Below are 19,019 nucleotides of genomic sequence, written 5' to 3'. Positions count from 1 at the left end.
ACACATATGGTTGCACATGAGTGGAATTGATGCAAAGTACTCCTTTTACATTATGTATGAGAAGGTTTGCAACACCCTGAATTTTTTTAAAAAAAAACAATTCAAGGCTTCTTAACTGTTTCAAAAAATAAAACTGCAGTAAGTGAACATTAAAAAAACCCCAACTCCATAGATTTCTACCACACCTCTGGAATGTACTTTAGTTATAATTACCGGTATGACCTTGAGTAAGGGGCGAGCAGCGAGTTGGCCAAGTTTGCTGAGGACACCAATTTTTTTCAGGGTGGTCAGACAAAAAGGGATTGCAAAAGAGCTCCAGAAATATCTTTCCAAACTGGGTGACAAGGGATCTTGGGTTGATGAGAACGTAGCTTGATGAGAATAGCTTGATGAGAATGTTGGAACAGTGTGGAAAAAGCTGTGAAAAATGCGAATTTCATGTCAGGGATCATTAGGAAAATAATACTCTCATAATCATGATATCATTATAGAAATCTATTAAATCATTATAGAAATCTACTGGAATGTTGTACATATGCCAATAAAGGCTTGAGAGAGAAAAATCTATGATGCGACCACACTTGGGATACAACATGCAATAATTGTCACCAGATCACAGAGAGCTGGAAAAGGAGCCATTACAATGAGCAAAGGTCTGGAATAACTCCTCTATGGATTAAGGTTACAACAAGTGAGCCTTTTTAGTTTGGGGGGGGGAGGTGAGAAAGGCAGGCATGGTAGAGGTATATAAACTTTTGTGTACCTCTTCACACAGTGCAGTTAAATTATGGAAATTCACAGCCATATGATGTAATGATGGCCAGCAACATGGACACATTAAAAGGAGATTAGACAAATTCATGGAGGAAAATGCTCTAAATGGCTACTAATCACAATAGCCATGCACTACCCCAAGTATTAGTTTTTGAATACTTGTTGCTGGGGATGATAAGTCAGAAGGGTTCCCATAGGCATCTGATAGGCCACTGTTGAATGTTGGACCAGGTGGACCTCTGGGTTTGATCTAGAAAGGCTCTTGCGTTCCTAATGTGGAGATTCGGATATATTTCTTTTCAGTGCTGCTTTGCTACGCTTGAGGTGAGTTTCTTCATCATTTGTATTCCCCAAAAAGCAATGCAGAGTGAAAACAACACCTGTAGTATATGAGAGAGGGAGAGAGATAGAACTCCATTTCAATTTTTTTTATTACAAATTAAACCAAGGAATAGAATAAGGCATGCTGTCAATTTATGACATTAGACATAATTGTTTATTACGTTAGACTAGAGGTTTTTAAGCAGAGACTGAAAGGCCACCTATGATGGCTGCTGCAGTATCACAGCAGAGGTTTCTACTAGAGCAGTCTCCTCCAACCTTCATCCTCCAGATGTTTTGTATGACATCTCCCATCAGCTCCAACCAGCTTGGCTAATGGTAAGACATGATGGAAGCTGAAGTTGAAAACATCATCAGGTTGGAGAAGGCTGCACTAGATGACCTTTGAGATGCCTTCCAGCTCTGTTAATCTTTAACAAACAGCAGTTGGCTGGAACGGCCATAGCTGCCAAGTTTTCCCTTTTCTCGCGAGGAAGCCTATTCAGCATAAGGGAATTTCCCTTTAAAAAAGGGATAACTTGGCAGCTATGGGAACGGCTCGTGTGTGCAGCAAAATGAAGGGGCCACTTTTGCAATCCAGTGAGTTCCTACTCTCTCTCAGTTGCAAAAGTGCCACTCCTATTTCACTGCAAGGGTGGAAAATTTTCCATGCACACACACTTCAACACACAATTTTCTGTGCTTGTCTTTATCCAGAGAAAGGCTATGTGCAAAAAAAATAAAAATCAAAGCTGTTCATAGTGCTTAAATCTCTTTATGTAGCTATAATTGCATATGCTCCTGCAACTATTTATCAAAGAAAGATCCCACCACATTTCTGAAATATGCATTAAATATAAGGCGGTTTTAAATATAGGCTTCATTTTAAAAAGAACATTTCTACAATGGTGCCGAAACCACAGTGTTCTTTAAGGGGAGTAATGACTGGATGGTCATGGTCCTAAGGCACAACTGTGGGTTGTTAAATCCCAAGAAGTGTTCTCAGTTGAGATTCTGATAGCTATTATTATGTGAAGGGGAAATCCTTTAAAAGTGTGCATTTGTGCCCCCCCCCCAAATGTGGTGATGCAAAAGAATTACCATCTTTATTGTGTGTTTCTAAATGTGACGAGCGTTTAGAGGGGGAGCGTGTTAAATAAAAGAATGAGATGCCTCGTGTCATGGAATCTGTTTGATTTTCATCTAAAAAGGAAAACAAAAGCATGTCGTATTCAAAGCCGAGCACATTCAAGGTTTTATGACTTCAGTACAGAAGGCGCGCTACACTAGTAATGAGTCGAGATCATACTGCAAAGTAAGATTTGCTTTCCAGTTTTTAAGATGGATTCTGGGTCTAATTTAGCATGACAATCCTGAAGAAACTTGACAGCACAGCCAGGAGAAAGGGTGATGGAATGCAAACATCCACCCATTGCTCATGCCTTCGTAACCTCAAGACTGCCCTTCAAGGTTGGTTAGCGGGCTGCAGCTGAAGCAGAACACAACCACTAACCCCTTGGAACGGAGTAGGCTGCTGGAGTGTATTATGCACATGCCCCAGATCAACACTGATTTTGCAGGCTCGATTTGAAGTACTGGTTTTGGCTCACGTAGCTTTCCATAGCTTGGCCCAACAAGCACTCAATCCTCTGCCACATGTGTTCTTCAAAACAGGGCAGCCTGTGTCTGGAATCAAGTCTTGGTTAAATCATGGACTTAGTGGGCAACCTTGCATAATTTATACATATTAATTGCCTCCTGCTCTACGTTCCCAACATGATAGTTAAAAGCCTCTATGAATGTTCTGTTGTCAGCATAGCTGCCAAGTCTCCTGTTTTTCCTGGGAAATCCCCGTTTTTCCAGCTGTTCCTAGCTGAAAAAATGGATTTTGTTATTCTGGCGTGGCGGCCATTTTGGAACTGGGCGGAGCATGCTCAGAAGCGACTTTTGATGCTGCTCTGCCCAGTTCCAAAATGGCTGCAGTGCGACTTCTGGCACGGTGGCCATTTTGGAATTGGGCAAAGCAGCATCAAAAGTCACTTCTGAACATGCTCCGCCCAGTTCCAAAATGGCAGCAGCGCTACTTCCGGTCTGCTATTTCTGGCCCGGTCCCTTATTTCTCTGACAGCAACTTGGCAGGTATGGTTGTCAGTGATAGAGCACATGCCCATCCCAGGTTCAATCCCAGGGGCTGGGAATGACTCCTATCTGAAACCCCAAGAACCAATGCCAGCCACTGTAGGCCTGTCTTCCCCAACTTGCTGTGTGCCAGATCTTGTTGGAATACAACACCCATCATACCTGATATCATACCTAAGGTTTGCAGAAGAAAAGAATCTTCTAAAGATGGAAACTCAACACAGGCCTATGGTATCTCCAAATATCTTAGCATGCTTGCATGTTCATACAGAAGATGTTGGTTGAGGAGTGCCAATGCACAGGCAAAGCTGCTACACACATAGGGAATTCTCTTTTATAAAAATGTCAGCCCTGCTGTCATATTCTAGTCACGCAGAGCTGTCACCAAGATTACAGTGAATAGGGTACCTATTGATACCTCCTTGATACCTCAGAACTCTGTGTGAGCACAGAAGCACCAGCAAAGTTCTGAATCAGGCTGGCAATGCAGAAATAGCCATACAAATATCCCCGCTGCGCAATAAACCTGCCCCCAACTCTATACTAGCACAAATAGTTCTTTCAAATGATCCGAAGCTATTTATAGTAGTAGTACATAGTTTGTAACCAGTTCATAGTCTGTAGCTGCCCACAGTCACTGTGCACTTAAAACTAATGGTTGAATACACACAGCCTTAGTTTTCGCAAAAGCCTCTTATCCTAAAACCAAACTTCAAGGAGGGGGGAAAATAAAAGGAGACTCTTATTCCTGCAATGTTAAACACTGCCCTCTGGTGGTCCTGGAAAAGATGAACTAGCTAACACTTTCCTATCAACTGTAAAATATAGTTTCTCCACTATTTTTATTAAGGCACGAGCTCTTACATAACACACAAGGACAAAATGCTCTCCACCTGAATACATGTTCTAACATAAAAATCTGCCAACCATTTGATTTGATTCCAAGCTCTAGCATAGTTTAAACAGGGAAAATCTGTTCAATATCATAATGCGGGATGGGGAAACAAGGCTACTTATATCATGTACAGTTTAGAAATAGGTGGAAGCTAATATGTGCTAACAGCAATTTGAGTGGTTAAACCCCAAACACTGCTTCTTGTGAAAGTATTTTATCTTTCAGAAAGGTGGCCTTAATATGCAATTCATGTTTCAACTTTTTGCATGTTTTGACACTGCTATCAAAAACATTTAAATACAATTACATCAATCGTAACTGATTATCACACTGGCTATTGTTATCACAACCTTCAATAAGAAAACATACATAAGTCCATGGAATACACATCCAACAACATATTTTCTTCTCATTTTTTGGCACCTGTCAGCAATATCAGCAATATAGAAGAAGAAGAGTAGAAGGGTTTGGATTTGATATCCCTAAGGAGTCTCAAAGCGGCTAACATTCTCCTTTCCCTTCCTCTCCCACAACAAACACTCTGTGAGGTTAGTAGGGCTGAGAGACTTCAAAGAAGTCTGACTAGCCGAAGGTCACCCAGCAGCTGCATGTGGAGGAGCGGAGATGTGAACCTGGTTCCCCAGATTACGAGTCTACCGCTCTTAACCACTACACCACACTGGCTCTCAATGCCCTATAGTCCAATGTTAATATAGTCCAATGGCAAACATATTTAATGTGAAAAATCATTAATGCATTATATATTGAAGAAAAAACACCATTGGATACAATTTTGAGACCATTAACCTGTGTTCTATTGCAATGGATTTTTCAAGGTTAATACAAAAGTCAAAGAAAGGAAGGCATTGCCATCCCTTAGTGCCCCAACCTATGACTCACTTAAAGTACCATACACCTGTGCTAGAACGGAGATCATATTAGATGAAAATAGGGAGAGGTCAGCAGTCAAAAATATCCACAGCATCCACAGTATACCTGGACAGCAAAATTGAGTCAGGACATTTTGGTGAATATGCAGCAAATTATCCAAAAGTTTCTGGGAAAGGGGGTCACAATAAATAGCAGCACCAGAAAGTCCCCCCCATTCTTTATTCATTTCTTTTTGTGGAGTTCCTATGTTGGCAGAATAGCCACCATTTTGTGCGTGCACACACACACACACACACACACACACACACACACCAGCTCCCAGTGCCTTTGAAGCAGCATTGTTGCAGGGCATTATGAAAAATGGTGGCCATCATGCACACAAAATGCAGAATATTTAGCTAAATGTTCATCTTCCAAGGAAGCAGGTTTTCAAAAGATTTCTCAGAAGATTATCTTTCTGATAAATTTCAGCTCATCTCTCGAAGCTAGCCAGCTATTCGTGTTTGTTTTATGCAGGATGTTGTGGTAGCAGCATTGGTGAATTCAACAGCTATGGGATAACACCTTATTAAAATATGATACTTTGTAAAGAGGTGACTGTACAAGTGTAATAAGAGCCTTGCTGGATCAGGCCCATCTCTCCCCGCATCTTGTTCTCACGTTGGCCAACCTATCGGAAACAATGAACCACAGTAACATACGGACAAGCCAACTGCAGTTTTTGCCTGAAACAAATTATATAAATAAGAGGGGTGGTTTGAAAGTAGTACGCTGGCCCCTTCTTTTTCTTGTGATACTTTTGCGTCTCTACCCACTAGCTTAAAATGATCAATCTGGGTCCTCCCCACCCCCACCCCCACTTACATTATAACCAAACTGAACCAAGCACAGCTCTCTCTCCCCCCAAGCATATAGTTGTATCCTGGCAAAGCTTGTTATTGTTTTGCTTCTATGTCAAAGGGATGCCTGAAGTCTCAACAATTGTTAACCTCTCCCATGGTGTGCTAACAAGAGGTCAGATGCTCACATGTGTGTTGCAGCTTGGGGAATTGCTCTCGGTGTTCTGCCAGGGAAAGGGACCGCCCGAATGCTTTCTCTCATAAGTTCTAAGCCATAAACTGCATCCTACTTGACGAGCTGTGCCAAAAAGTAGACCCAAGGGTACGCAGAGACTTGGCTGATGGGAAAAATGAGTGCTTCCTATGGAAGCTACAGCTGTGTTCCTGAGAGAGGGAGAGAGGAGAGGGAGAGAAAACAGGCAGATGCCGGAATTCCCCCCCCCACTTTCCGTTTTTTGACTACCTGTTCTGGCAAGAGTTCCAATAAAGGGCAAAGAAAACACCAGGCGCCCAGCTGCTTTAAATAAGCCTTGAAAACACAGGTAATGGTTGCATAAACACTGGGGGGGGGAGTCAAAAGCATCCCACCCCACCCCGGCACTTAAAGCTATTGTTTAAAAAGGTGTAAGTATGCACAAACATTCCCATTCTCAAGCAGAAATTTTGCAACCAGGCTAAAGCCTTTGATTATAAAATCAGGCCCAATTCACGCTAATAAGCATTTAAGAGCTGCTTGAAATCTCAGTAATGTAGAAACGGTTCCAATTTGTAAGGAGCTGCGTCTATAGCTGTCTACCATGCAGATCCACTGCTTGCCAAACTCTTTCACCATACATTGTAAACCACTCACTGCAAAGCATAACAACAAAGACAGCTGGACAAGTGACTTCCTGAAATTACCCACCCTATTTCTGTATAGAGAGATGGGAAGACAGAGATCAGGTCACTAAATTCATACAGGGGGAGAAGAAATTCTCCAACATTTTATTGATGGAGCAGAGGACTCAATAGGACAACTAGTTTCTTATTTCTTCAGGTGTTTTATTCCCCTGCCACTACAACAAGCAACAGCAAAAATATATTATTAGAAAATTCAATAAATTTCAACTATTCTATCAATGAAAGTGGCTGGAAACCACATTTGCAAAATCAGTGCATTCACATCAAGCATTTACAGCGGTTGGGCTCAACATTCAGAGCCTGCCTCAATACCACATGAAGGAACCACCACAGCTGCTTATCTTTCCTCTTCAGAATTCTGACTCTACCAGGAAAGATCAAGCCATTTTTTATTTATTTATTTTTTTAATGTCTAGTATTAAGGTCATGGATTCCTTCATTGCAGGTTGTTGGACAAGATGACCCTTGGAGAACCTCCCAACTCTACAATTCTGGGATTCTAGGGTGTAGGATCAAAAAATAGGAGATGGGATGTAACTCAGTGGTAGAGTATATGCTCTCCTTGCAGAAGGTCCCATGCCTTATTTCTGGCGTCTGTACCAAAAAAAAAAAGGTTAGGCATCGGGCAACGGCAATGTCAAAGATCTCTGTGGGATACCTGGATAGCTGTTGTCTGCCAAAGCAATTAGCTCTGCTCACTATAATACTGCTTTGTATGTTAACGAAAAGTACATTTGAGATAGGACCCTTTTCTGTTCTTTTCAGTCCATAACTGATTTGCAGCCGCTACAATCAAATTCTTGGTTTTAAAAGCATTACTGATATCAATTTAGAACATTTATTAACATGCAGGTACATTTTCAAGCTTAAATGGCATAAATACAAGTACGGCTACTCCTCTGTCACCTATGCTTACAGAAATGATATTGTTTATTGGGGGGGGGGGTTTGTTTAAAAAACCAGCATGTTTCTTTTTGAAGAATTTTAAAACACTCGAACTTCTTTTAAGTGGCTGTGTACAATAAATGCATGAAGATGTAATCTGAACCACTTCAATGCCACATTATAATTAATCCATACAATGGTAACACAAGTTTCAATAGAGGAATTATGAGATTTTTGTCTCATAGATTAAAAGAAATTTCATTACTACTTGAGACTTGCAAGCATATACCACTAATCAATGTTACATATATAAAGGTGCTTATACATAAATAATTTCTTCACTTTTAATATATTTTATTTTAAAAACATCTTGATATGATTTTATTTTTTGCAATGTTTTTTAACCTGTGTATGGGTGGGATTGAGCCCAGACCAAAATTCCATGCAAAAGGGTGTGTGTGTGAGAGAGGGGGGGTGTTGAGGGGGAAGTAGCTTGGACCAAAAACATCAAGAAACAGTGAATAAATCTGAGCCAGTGGCTGGAGGTGGGAGAGAAAACTCATACAGAATTCCAGAAAAATACTATTGTACACGAACTATTTCTGAACAAAATTTTCATGTGTAAAAAAGCTAAGTTTGGAACAGATCGGTTTTATGTTTTCTAGGGCTCTGCTACTGCTGAACCAGGCACAATGTTCATCTCCATATCTACTTTAGCAAACAGCGTAAACCTGTTACAGTCAAAGGATCTGTAGGCTATGAACAATGATTTTGCTAAAAAGTACCCTGTGTAACTCCATGAATGCTAAAGTGTGCATACACCATAGCTGCCAAGTTCCGGATTGAAAATTCCGGGACCAGCAGCGGCGTGGCACCGGAAGTTGCTTCTACGCGACTTCCGGACATGCGTAGAAGCAACTTCTGGTGCTGCTCTGCCCATTTCCAAAATGGCCCCGGCGCCAGAAGTCGCTTCTACGCATGTCCGGAAGTGCGTAGAAGTGACTTCCGGCGCCGCTGTGCCCATTTCCAAAATGTCTGCAGCACCAGAAGTCGCTTCTACGCACTTCCAGACATGCGTAGAAGCGACTTTCGATGCCGGCGCCACCTGATTTCCGGTGCCCATACATGGTCAGAGCAGCACCAGAAACATGGCCGCCGGCAGGAACTGCTTTCCGGGGGATTTACGGGATATAAATCCATTCGGGAGACCAGGGGGAAACGGTAAGAAAATATGGGGATTTCCCGGGAAAAACAGGGTACTTGGCAGCTATGGCATACACAGTGTGGGGTGGCCACTCCCACTCCCACAGAAGGTTGGCCAATGGTGAATGGTGAACCCCAAAAAAGGGTTAGCCACTGCAACTCTTGTGTATTTGAAGATGGTGCCTAGCACTGAGCAGCAAAGAACTGAGACGGCAGAATGTCATCTGTAATAGCAATCTCAACTGCAGATTTAAATTGTTCATAGCTTGGAATACCTCTTAATAAGGAGATTGCCTGCCTGCTCACTTAGTGAACTTAGCAGCTGGAAGTAGCAGAGACAAGTATGAGATCAGCTCATTCCCTATTGCTTTCAAGGCCAAATATTTTACGAAGGATCCTGAAAGGGAAGCACAATGCCCCCTCATGATACTTCATAAAAAATGGTGTTACAAAGGAAACGCAGCCTAGCCTCAATCTGCAACCACAACACAAAACCTTTGATCTCTAAAGGTAAATACTGTGGCAAAAGAGATAAAACACATACTTCACAGCATCAGTTGTGTGTGTGTGTGGGGGGGGGTGACATTTAGTATGCCAGAACTATCACTCTAGCATACTATTCTTTGGGATCTCACTTAAATACTTTTCCCGCATAGGAAATTAAAGTCCGTATCTACTCTATGTATCACACAACATTTCTTATTTGTTAGCAAACTAATAAGGTAACACATTTGAAAGAAACCATTAGAAGTACACGTAAGTCTGATATGCCAATTAAAAACAACAACCCTTCATTGACAGGGAAGCTGCACACACTGTTGTCTCCTTCTTAGTGGTGAAGGCAGGGACACACTTAAAACTTACTCATGAGAAAAGCCCCACTGAACACTTGCATAGGACTGCACTGCGAAGTGCCACATTTTTTTGCTCCATAAGACGCACCCGACCATAAGACACACTTAGTTTTTAGAGGAGGAAAACAAGAAAAAAAATATTCTGAATCAATGCTGCTGGCAGCAGTGGCGGTGTTAGAGGGAGCAGCACGCTTTCGGGCTGCTCATCCCTCCGCTGGGAGCCATGGCTCCGGCGGCAGAGGCATCCCTCCGCTTGAGGGATCCCGCTGCCGTCCAGTGCCTTCGCTCCTTAAGATGCACATTTTCCCTTCGTTTTTAGGAGGGGAAAAGTGTGTCTTATGGAGCGAGAAATATGGTACTACTCTACAATGAAAGCCAACAAACCAAATGGCCAGAAGCAAAAACAGGTCATGAAAAGGACAGAAAGGAACACACAGTATAAGGAAACAGAAATATGTAAAGAAAGATAATCAAATCACAAAGATAACATTGCATGAGCAAGAGCACACAGATAAAGAGAAAAAGAAAAACGTGCCTTAAAAAATAGTATTGGCAGCTGAGTAAGTGCAGTTGATAAACAGAACATGTATAAAGCACAGGGTTTTCCAACTGACATCAAGCTGAAAATTATTCACGATTCCAGTTTTCAAGAAAAGATGGTTTTAAATCTTTGTTTTCATTATAATTATTTATATTTACCATATATGGCATTAATATTTGGTGGTATTCTTGATATAAAGATGATTCCTATTGGTCTTCAGCATAACTTGGCAACAGACATAACCAATCACAACAATTTTAGGTGAGTTCATAGAGCAGCATTTCTCAACCGCTGTTCCGCGGCACACTAGTGTGCCGCGGGACGCTGGCTGGTGTGCCGCGACGTGCGGGGACAAGAAGGGCGATTTGCATTGTCACGTGCCTGGCGGCTGCCAATAGGCAGCGCTGACCCGCCGGAAAGGAAGCCAGCCAGGTCACGACGCGGGGCGAGCGCAGCTCTCAACAGCCACCACCACGGGAGGGTGGTTTTAGACAAACTTAAAGAAGGTGGCTGGATGAGCTCAACCTGAAACTTGCTGAGCAAAGGATTGTGCTGGCAGAGAAATCAGTGGCTTGTGAAGCCTTATTACAGGAGATTGCAACCAACACAGCAATTGGCAAGTGTTTCTTACAGTCATAATTATATAGTCAATATAGGGCGGCACAGAGTTAAATTTTTTAACTTTTTTAATGGTGGTGTGCCTCGTGATTTTTTTCATGGAACAAGTGTGCCTTGGCCCAAAAAAGGTTGAGAAACACTGTCATAGAGCATGAGTAAATGTGGGGTCCTCCTAACATGTTTTTTGTTCTGCACCCACCAAATTGTTTGGCTACTATTGCATAAATTACTACATTCATTCTGCTAGGGGAAAGGGGTTAAATTTAATACAGCTGGACAGCTGAACAGCTGCTTTCATGATTTAAATAAAAACAAGCTGAAATCCTTGCTGTCAAATGGGTGATATATGACTTGTAATGGGATGTTTCCAACCTTTTCTTCCATATGGCTGCCTATGTTAGGAAATGCACACAGTCTACAGTCCAGCCAGGTTCCCAGAAAACATCTGGCTCTCATTCCTACTCTGTTAGTTCCAAAGTTGCCTCCCACAAACATAAAATGATTCATAGGGCAACATCCCTTTGCTTCAGGATCCAATTAGGATGCTTCATTGATAATTTTATCATGTGCCACAACTAGAGATACGGGAAAATGGAACACATTCAAAAAAGTGCTCTCCACAATACAGCTGATTCGGTGTTATCTACATATGATAAAATTAGTATTTCAGGCAATACTTTTGCAGCTGATTTGGAAAGAAGGCTTTTCTTTTGTTTTACCTAACAATTTTTTTTCTTTTTTTTTCAGTATTCTCTCATTTTATAATAAATTTGTTCCAAAACAGAAAGAAAGAAATAGAGCACAGTATATATTTTCCAACAGTAATCAACACCGTGTTTCTCCGAAAATAAGACACTGTCTTATATTTATTTTTCCTCAAAAAAACCCCCACTATGACTTCTTTTCAGGGGATGTCTTATTTTTTCCTCCTCCTCCTGCCGTGGCCGGCATTGCTGCTGCGCCTATCACTATGTCTTATTTTCGGGGTATGGCTTATATTCCTTGAATGCTTTAAAATCCTGCTACGGCTTATTTTATGGCTACGGCTTATTTTCGGAGAAACAGGGTAGATGATAAGTTCATTGCAATTTGTACCAAATTATGCATTTAATTTTCACAACACACTTTGAATAATGATACTTTGAAAGACATGAACACTAACAGTTCAAGGGAGACTCTGCTCTGATCACCACTTGTGCTGGAAGTGCAGGGCAGAAGGAGCAAATACTCTGGCCTATGCTATTGGCCAGGAGATCAAGGGTCACTGAGAGGTTGCAATTCCTGCCTCAGAGGAAGAAACAGAACTTGAGATCAGGTTATTTAAGAGACCACATTCTCCCATACAAGCCTGCCTGGGTTTTAAGATTTTGAGAGACACCCGTCAGTCAATTTTATTTTTGTTGACATACCACTCTTCATCTGAAGAGCAAACGGTTGTTCACAACATAAAAAATACTAAATGAGAACAAAAACTACATCATAAAACAAACCACTAACTTCCCTCCCACAAACACATTCAAAAGGCCATACAATGTTTAATCAGCCAAAGCCTGGTTATAGTGAAGCATTTTTGCCTGGCGCCTAAAGATATGCAAATATATGTGGGGAGTCACTGCAGAAAAGGCCCACCGCAGTGGAGGGGGCACACAAAGAAGGGCCTCAGACAATGACTGCACTGGGGCAGTTTGCAGAGTCATGGGGAGAAGTGGCCCTGAGATATTGCGGCCCTGAGCTGTCACTTCCATAAGAGTCCCTTGCATATGTTCAGCTGAATGTGCAGAGAATGGAAATCCTGCCTGCAACATAGCCTCATTCATGCCTAAACACATTCAATGAATACTAGGGAGTCAAAACTGAAAAGAGCTTATGCCGCTTTTATTTCAGAAGAACTCGCTGCTACTTCACTGTGATCCTAGTGAGGTTATGTATGACAGAACCAACCAGTCATTCAGACCGAAGTCTGAACCTGATCTCCTGCTCCTGGGCACCACTGATTAGCACCATTGCCAATTATCTGACTTGTGACTGCAGCGTGAGCAGGCTATCAACCACATGGCAGCTTTTGAGCCACATGTCCAGATCTTCCCATTACCCAAGAACCACAAGACACATAGCCTTGCAGATACCGTTTTGCCACTCCTATAGATCTAGCCCAGTGATTTTATTCCCACACCACTCTCCTTCTAGTCAGTGCATTTGTTTGCGGCTCTTAGAGATGAAAAAGGCATGATTGTATTGTGGTCATAGTGCACAAACACAAAAGGCATGCTTATATAAAAAGTTATTTTATGATTCACATGTTCTTGAAATACAGTTATACCTTGGGTTACAGACGCTTCAGGTTACAGACTTTGCTAACCCAGAAATAGTACCTCGGGTCAATAACTTTGCTTCAGGATGAGAACAGAAATCATGCGGCGGTGGCATGGCGGCAGCGGGAGGCCCCATTAGCTAAAGTGATACCTCAGGTTAAGAACAGTTCCAGGTTAAGAATGGACCTCCAGAACAAATTAAGTTCTTAACCCGAGGTACCACTGTAACTGGTAGCTACACTTCAGGGAACAGTGAAGTCATTTTGGCCGTTGTTATAACTGTGCAGATAGGGCTGGGAGGGATTCCTGCCTGAAATCCTGGAGAGCTGCTGCCAGTTAGTGTAGACAATATTGAGTTAGATAAGGCAGCTTCCTATGTTCTAACTACGCATGGTTGCTGATGCTTGACTGATATTATGATTTTATATATATATATATATATATATATATATATATATATATATATATATATATATATATATAATTTTAGCTGATTGAAAACTGCTAACAGTTCATTTTTCTTTGCATTTCTGTTCAGATGCTTCCTTCCCCCAAACTGAACCAAATGCCATTGTGCACTTTTCCTCAAAAAAAGTCACATTTGCAACAACAATATCTTCTGGCGTCGCCAACATTTCTTTCTGAAACAGTATGTTGTTTGAGTACCTGTACTGCTCTATTTAAAAGGTTCTTAATGAGTGAGAATCAAGGTAGTTTTTGAATGGATCACATTATTTTGACAAGAACGGACATACCTCTCACAGGGTATGCTTGAAAAATGAATTATCAAAAGTAGAACTTTGGATATAAACTATGGATTTATTTCATAGTAGCAATGAGCAGTTAAGTAGGTGGGTTTGTTTCCCCCCCCCTACTGTAAAAGTCCACTTTAATAAGAAAAGGGGGCCCATTTATGAACTCAGTCATACAGTCACACACTCATTTCCTGTATTTATATTTCCAGTTTTCTTTCAAACATATGCCTTCTGAAATTTGTCTTTTAAAGGAATAAGCTGCTATTGAAACTTTGGGGGTTGAAAACGTACACTTCCTCCAGTGCACTTGCGAATTTCATTATATGCAAAAACAGTTTTTAGTTGCAATGGCCAATATTTGAAGGAGGAAGTAAAGGAGAAGGGCAGTGGAAGGTGAAACCCTAGTTTATACTTTCCATGACCTATAAATCTGAATCTTACCCAGATGATAAACAACAATTATTCTCCTAAGGAAGAGGGAATGAAGTAGGTGGGAGGTTATACTGGTGTCAAGAGGAATCCTACAGAGACTGGGCTGAAAACATTTGCAAGAAATTGGCATAGCTACACACATAGATTTATTTCCCTTACTCTGCTTTTAAATAATGGTTCAAAGGTTCCCTTCACCCTCAGTTACCCCTTCCAATCCTCTTTTCCTTCAGACTTAAAACAGAAAACTCATTTAATATCTAAAAGGAAAACTCTTTTAAAAGCCTGAAAGCTAATTTGAGCTAATCAAAGTAAACAAAGCCAGTGCCAGCCAGCAACCCATTCCTTCCAGTAAGGCCAAGGGCCAGTTCACATGACCCTCCTTTTGTGACAATCAATATACTTGTTTAGAAAACTGGGTTAAAATATGCTAAGAGATTGTGTATACTTCATCATGAGCATGCAGTGCTGAAATGGAGAACCTGTAGCCCTCCAGATGTTGTAGGAATAAAACTCTCAATATCCCTGACCATTGGCCATGCTGGCTGATGCTGATGGACATTGAACTCGTACACATCTGGAGGAGCAGAGGACCCCATCCCCAATATAGACTGTGGATCCACCAAAAACCTTTCTGAAGTGGACTGAGTGGTAGCATCTGCTCAAATCAGGTCTGGGATTTTGGTTTAGCATGAAGTCATTTTGAGCCCAGGAAAATGGAATGTTGCTCACAAAGGTTGTTTACATGGAACAACACTACCCTATAGTGCAGAAGAGTTCCTTCTGACCTAGCATGGCTTCAAAATTTGTTCTAGGGAGTCTAGTCTTTCTATACGGGCTCAAATTCTTAGCGAGGAAAGAAACTGTTTCTCGCTTTCCCAGGACATTTTGTCACCAACACTTTCTCCCTTAATCTCATACACTTAGCTTCGTTGCAGTGATCCCTTAAGACTTCAAGCTGGAGAAAACATAATTTATTTGGGGTGGATTTTAATACAGCTAGCAAGTGGAAATGAGAAATAACTCCTGGATTATGTGCTCATCTGTCATTTTATAGATGCAGTCATCTCACAGTTACACTGTGCATTTAGGGAAACCCTATGGCAGAGCAGCTTGAGCAGGATTTGGATTTCTGCTCATTCAAGATAACTGACATTTATTTTTGACCTGGCTGCTTGCCAAGGCCCATTTGTAGAATAATTCCATAATCCATCTATTCTAGTGGCAAGGAATGATGTTGCATTCCTCCTGATTTATTTTTATTTTTTGTGCATTTCGTTTTAGTATGCATTAGAGATCTCTTCAGGGGTCCTTTGATTAAGAGATTTCTAGTATGCTTGGTGGGAGTTGTTCTGTGAATAATTGCCTACAACTATGGCTAGCCTTTTGAGAGGCTAGCAATCTTCGATTTGGGGAGCACTGGGGCAGTGTGGCATTTTCAAGTGTGCTGTTTTAAAAGGATGTGTACATTTGTACATAAGTGGCTCACCTGGAGGAATGGACCCTCAACCTAGTTTATTGAAAGGTGTGTTGCTGCCACTTTAATGAGAAGGAGAGAGCTAGGTCAGCAGGGAGATCAATGTGGTCTCCTCATGGCAGAGCAAATCAGGTGCTCCTACTAGTGCCCTGCCCATCACCTAATCCCCCCTCCACCTAGTTCTTTCTTTGGCGATCACTCGTAGCTGAGTAAGATTGTCTTCCATAAACACGGTTTTAACAATGAGTCCGTAAGTGACTGTGGAGGCCAATTCTGGATCCACACATCCTTCCACAGTGGGGACATTAGTTTCCAGGTGGGAGTTGATCACGGTGTGGATTTGCCAAGCAGCAGTGGCACACCTGCAGGGAAGCAAGGTGTTGCTGCTCTCCCTCATTGAGTGAGCCACTTCGGCATCTTTACATATGTGACTCACAGTGAATGCAGGCTATAAACCAGGGAGCTCCAGGTGATGATGGACTCCTTCGGCCGGAGCCATCATGGCCAATGGTCGGAGACAATGAAAATTGTAGTTCAACATCTAGATGCCAACAGACTTCCTGTCCCTGCTGTTAAACGTTAATTAGTTGACTGGTGGGAATGAGAGTTACTTTGGTTTGCTATTGTAATATCTTCAATACAAAAAGGTAACTATTCTGCAGTTGATGTTCCTGCAAATCACTCCACCTCCTGTTAAAGTAGATTGGGGGGTAAGGCAGAGAACGCAGCAGAAATTTTAATCTTGGAATGAGTAGGAATCCTGTCTCTTTGTTGTTGTTTTTAAAGGAAGGCAACATTTTCATCACTTAACATCAATAGGAGTTGAGCACAGCAAATTGTGCAGACAATAACAATAGCTAACTAGAGTTATACTTTCACGAGTAAGGGGCTTTGCTGAATCACAGTACCGGTATCTGTGAACAAGAGTGGCACTGTTCAGTGAATGAGTTGAGTTGTGTACAAGAATGAATGTGATAACCAAGGTTTATGTCTTGGCTATCATTAAGCAACACACTCGGCAAGAGAACTAGTCCACCACGATACCTCCTGGAAGGACATGACGCTCAACGCCTCCTGGCATTCTGATACTCAGTACTTGTTAGGGCCGTTTTAAAACAGACTGATATTTTCCTCCATACTTGTCTCTCCCACAGTCAGAAAACCTGTTTATTTCTTGTTCCACTGAGGGCTCGTCCACATTGCTACTTGTCCTGTGCCTAGAAAGCACAGGTCTGAGCAGTTTCAGAGCTTTGCCTATGCCCTGCCACTTTCCCATGAAAAACCCACTCTTACAACAGCAATCCACTGATAGACATTTGTTCGGATTCAGCCCTAAAGATCATGTTTCCCTGGAGTGGCAAATGGAGTTGTGGATAAGCCCTAAGATATAAAAGGTATAAGACTATCCAAATTTGATATTTTAATGAGTAAATAGGGAACCACACTACCAAAACAATTCACTGTAGCCCATGGACTGCTTCTGTTCAGAGCTCTAACCCATGATGAATTCATGAATTTGCACACAGTGCTTCCAAACTACAGTCTGAGTTTCCCAAGCACAGTCAAGGGATATCTCATTGTAAGCTACGGAATAATTTTTGTTCACAATTCCTTGCTTTCGACACTCCACAAAGAAACCTAACTGCAGTTCTTTGGATCATAGACAATGAGTGTGGCATATTTAACTTTTCCTGTTTAAAATACAGAAGAGAATATTCATTTAAAAAATGTTAACATTACATCTCATTTGTTATTTGGTCAGGACTAATTAATCAATCCATGAAAATGTTTATTCACAAGTGCAAAGAGAGTCTTAAGTTGGAGCGGCTTTTCTTCAAAGACTATTTTGACGATTTCTACTTTTGATCAGTTCCAGTTGTATTATTAATGCTCATATGCATGTCTGATGTCTTTATGATTCACTTTTTCCACCCGCTCACTTTCAGGTAACTTGAAAACAGATGAGGTGAAATAAAGGCTATTCTTTGCAGAGGATGAGGATTCTGGAAATGTTCAGGATTGCTTTATTAATTAACTTGAAATCTTCGAGAGAATGGAGAACATTCATATTGGGGATATAAGAGCCAACTGTACTTATTTGTTTGGCTTCAGTGCCTAAAGATATATGGTCTGTAGGAAAGGGACTATGACAGAATCCATTCAGTTGTGTGGATAATATGTCAAGTAAAAATTTTAACTTTAACTTAAACAAAACAACAGAGAGAATTTGTAAACGACTGCATAAACTGTTTAAATTAAGGCCAAAAGTATCAGGTAATACGGCATCAACACACTTAACAGATTTTTGACTACTCAGTTTTTTGGACCAGCTCCCAGTTTGAAAAGTTGGATGAAACTAACCTTTACTTTGCCAAACTGATGGAAACTTTTAAAAAAAAAGAAACGAAAAAGAAAGGAGAAAATTGATGCTCAGTATAAATGGAAAGGAACAACTTGTTTAGTTGTTCAGAAAATTATTAAAATGTATGGACGCTGAAGAAGCTCCTCAACATTTTGGACTAAGGAAATACAAAAGAAAAGAATTGTAGAAACCACTGAAAAGAAGTTTTGGAATAGAGGAATGACATCTCAGCTTTACCATATAGAAAACCATTTCCCCCCAGCACTATGAACATAAGAGCAGAAGGAGAACACTGATGGATCATGCCAAAGGCCTATGATGCTCCCATAGTGGCCAGTAAGATGCCTTATGTAACCTAGCCCAAACTTGTTTAGGTTTCAAATGCTAAAGGTGAAACTTTAAACTGTACCTGCTACCATACTGGCAACCAGTGCACCTCCTCCAGCAGAGGTGTGGTTTATAAAAATACAGTATTAAGTTACTGTCACTGCTGGCAGCTGTCTGTCTCAAGATACAATGGAGTGTGCCTCCAGGGGTGAATCACAGAGCCTGCTGTGGCTGCAAAGACTGATGAACTCATAACTGCCACCTTCTGCATTGTTTTTACTATGCTAACAGCACTGAAGTGACCTCTCCAGGTGCAAGCCTGGACAGTGTGTATGGAGGTCCTGGGCTGCCCAGACGACAAGACCTGTCTCTCAGCCTTGCTGATGTGGCCCAAAGGAAAGCAGAGCAATACATTTGGCACCAGCTTGGCTTCAGGAATTGCCAGAAGGAGGTGTACAAGACACCATCCAACCATCTTAGAGACACCACTCCAGTTT

The 19,019-nt window shown here is 41.4% G+C and overlaps 1 protein-coding gene across 1 annotated transcript in view; it reads right to left on the bottom strand.

Annotated features, from left to right (window-relative positions):
• Positions 1-939: 939 nt before the first annotated feature.
• The window catches only part of AGMO (alkylglycerol monooxygenase), a 121,928-nt gene continuing 103,848 nt past the window's right edge, over positions 940-19,019 (bottom strand). The window contains exon 13 of the mRNA XM_035130284.3: positions 940-1,154. Within this exon, the coding sequence (XP_034986175.2) occupies positions 1,074-1,154 (81 nt within the window). The 3' untranslated portion in view covers positions 940-1,073. The remainder of the gene's footprint in view (positions 1,155-19,019) is intronic.

The sequence above is a fragment of the Zootoca vivipara genome, chromosome 11 (assembly GCF_965207765.1).
Source record: "Zootoca vivipara chromosome 11, rZooViv2.hap1.1, whole genome shotgun sequence".
Taxonomy (NCBI): Eukaryota; Metazoa; Chordata; class Lepidosauria; order Squamata; family Lacertidae; genus Zootoca; species Zootoca vivipara.
This window is presented reverse-complemented; position numbering and strand designations above follow the sequence as displayed.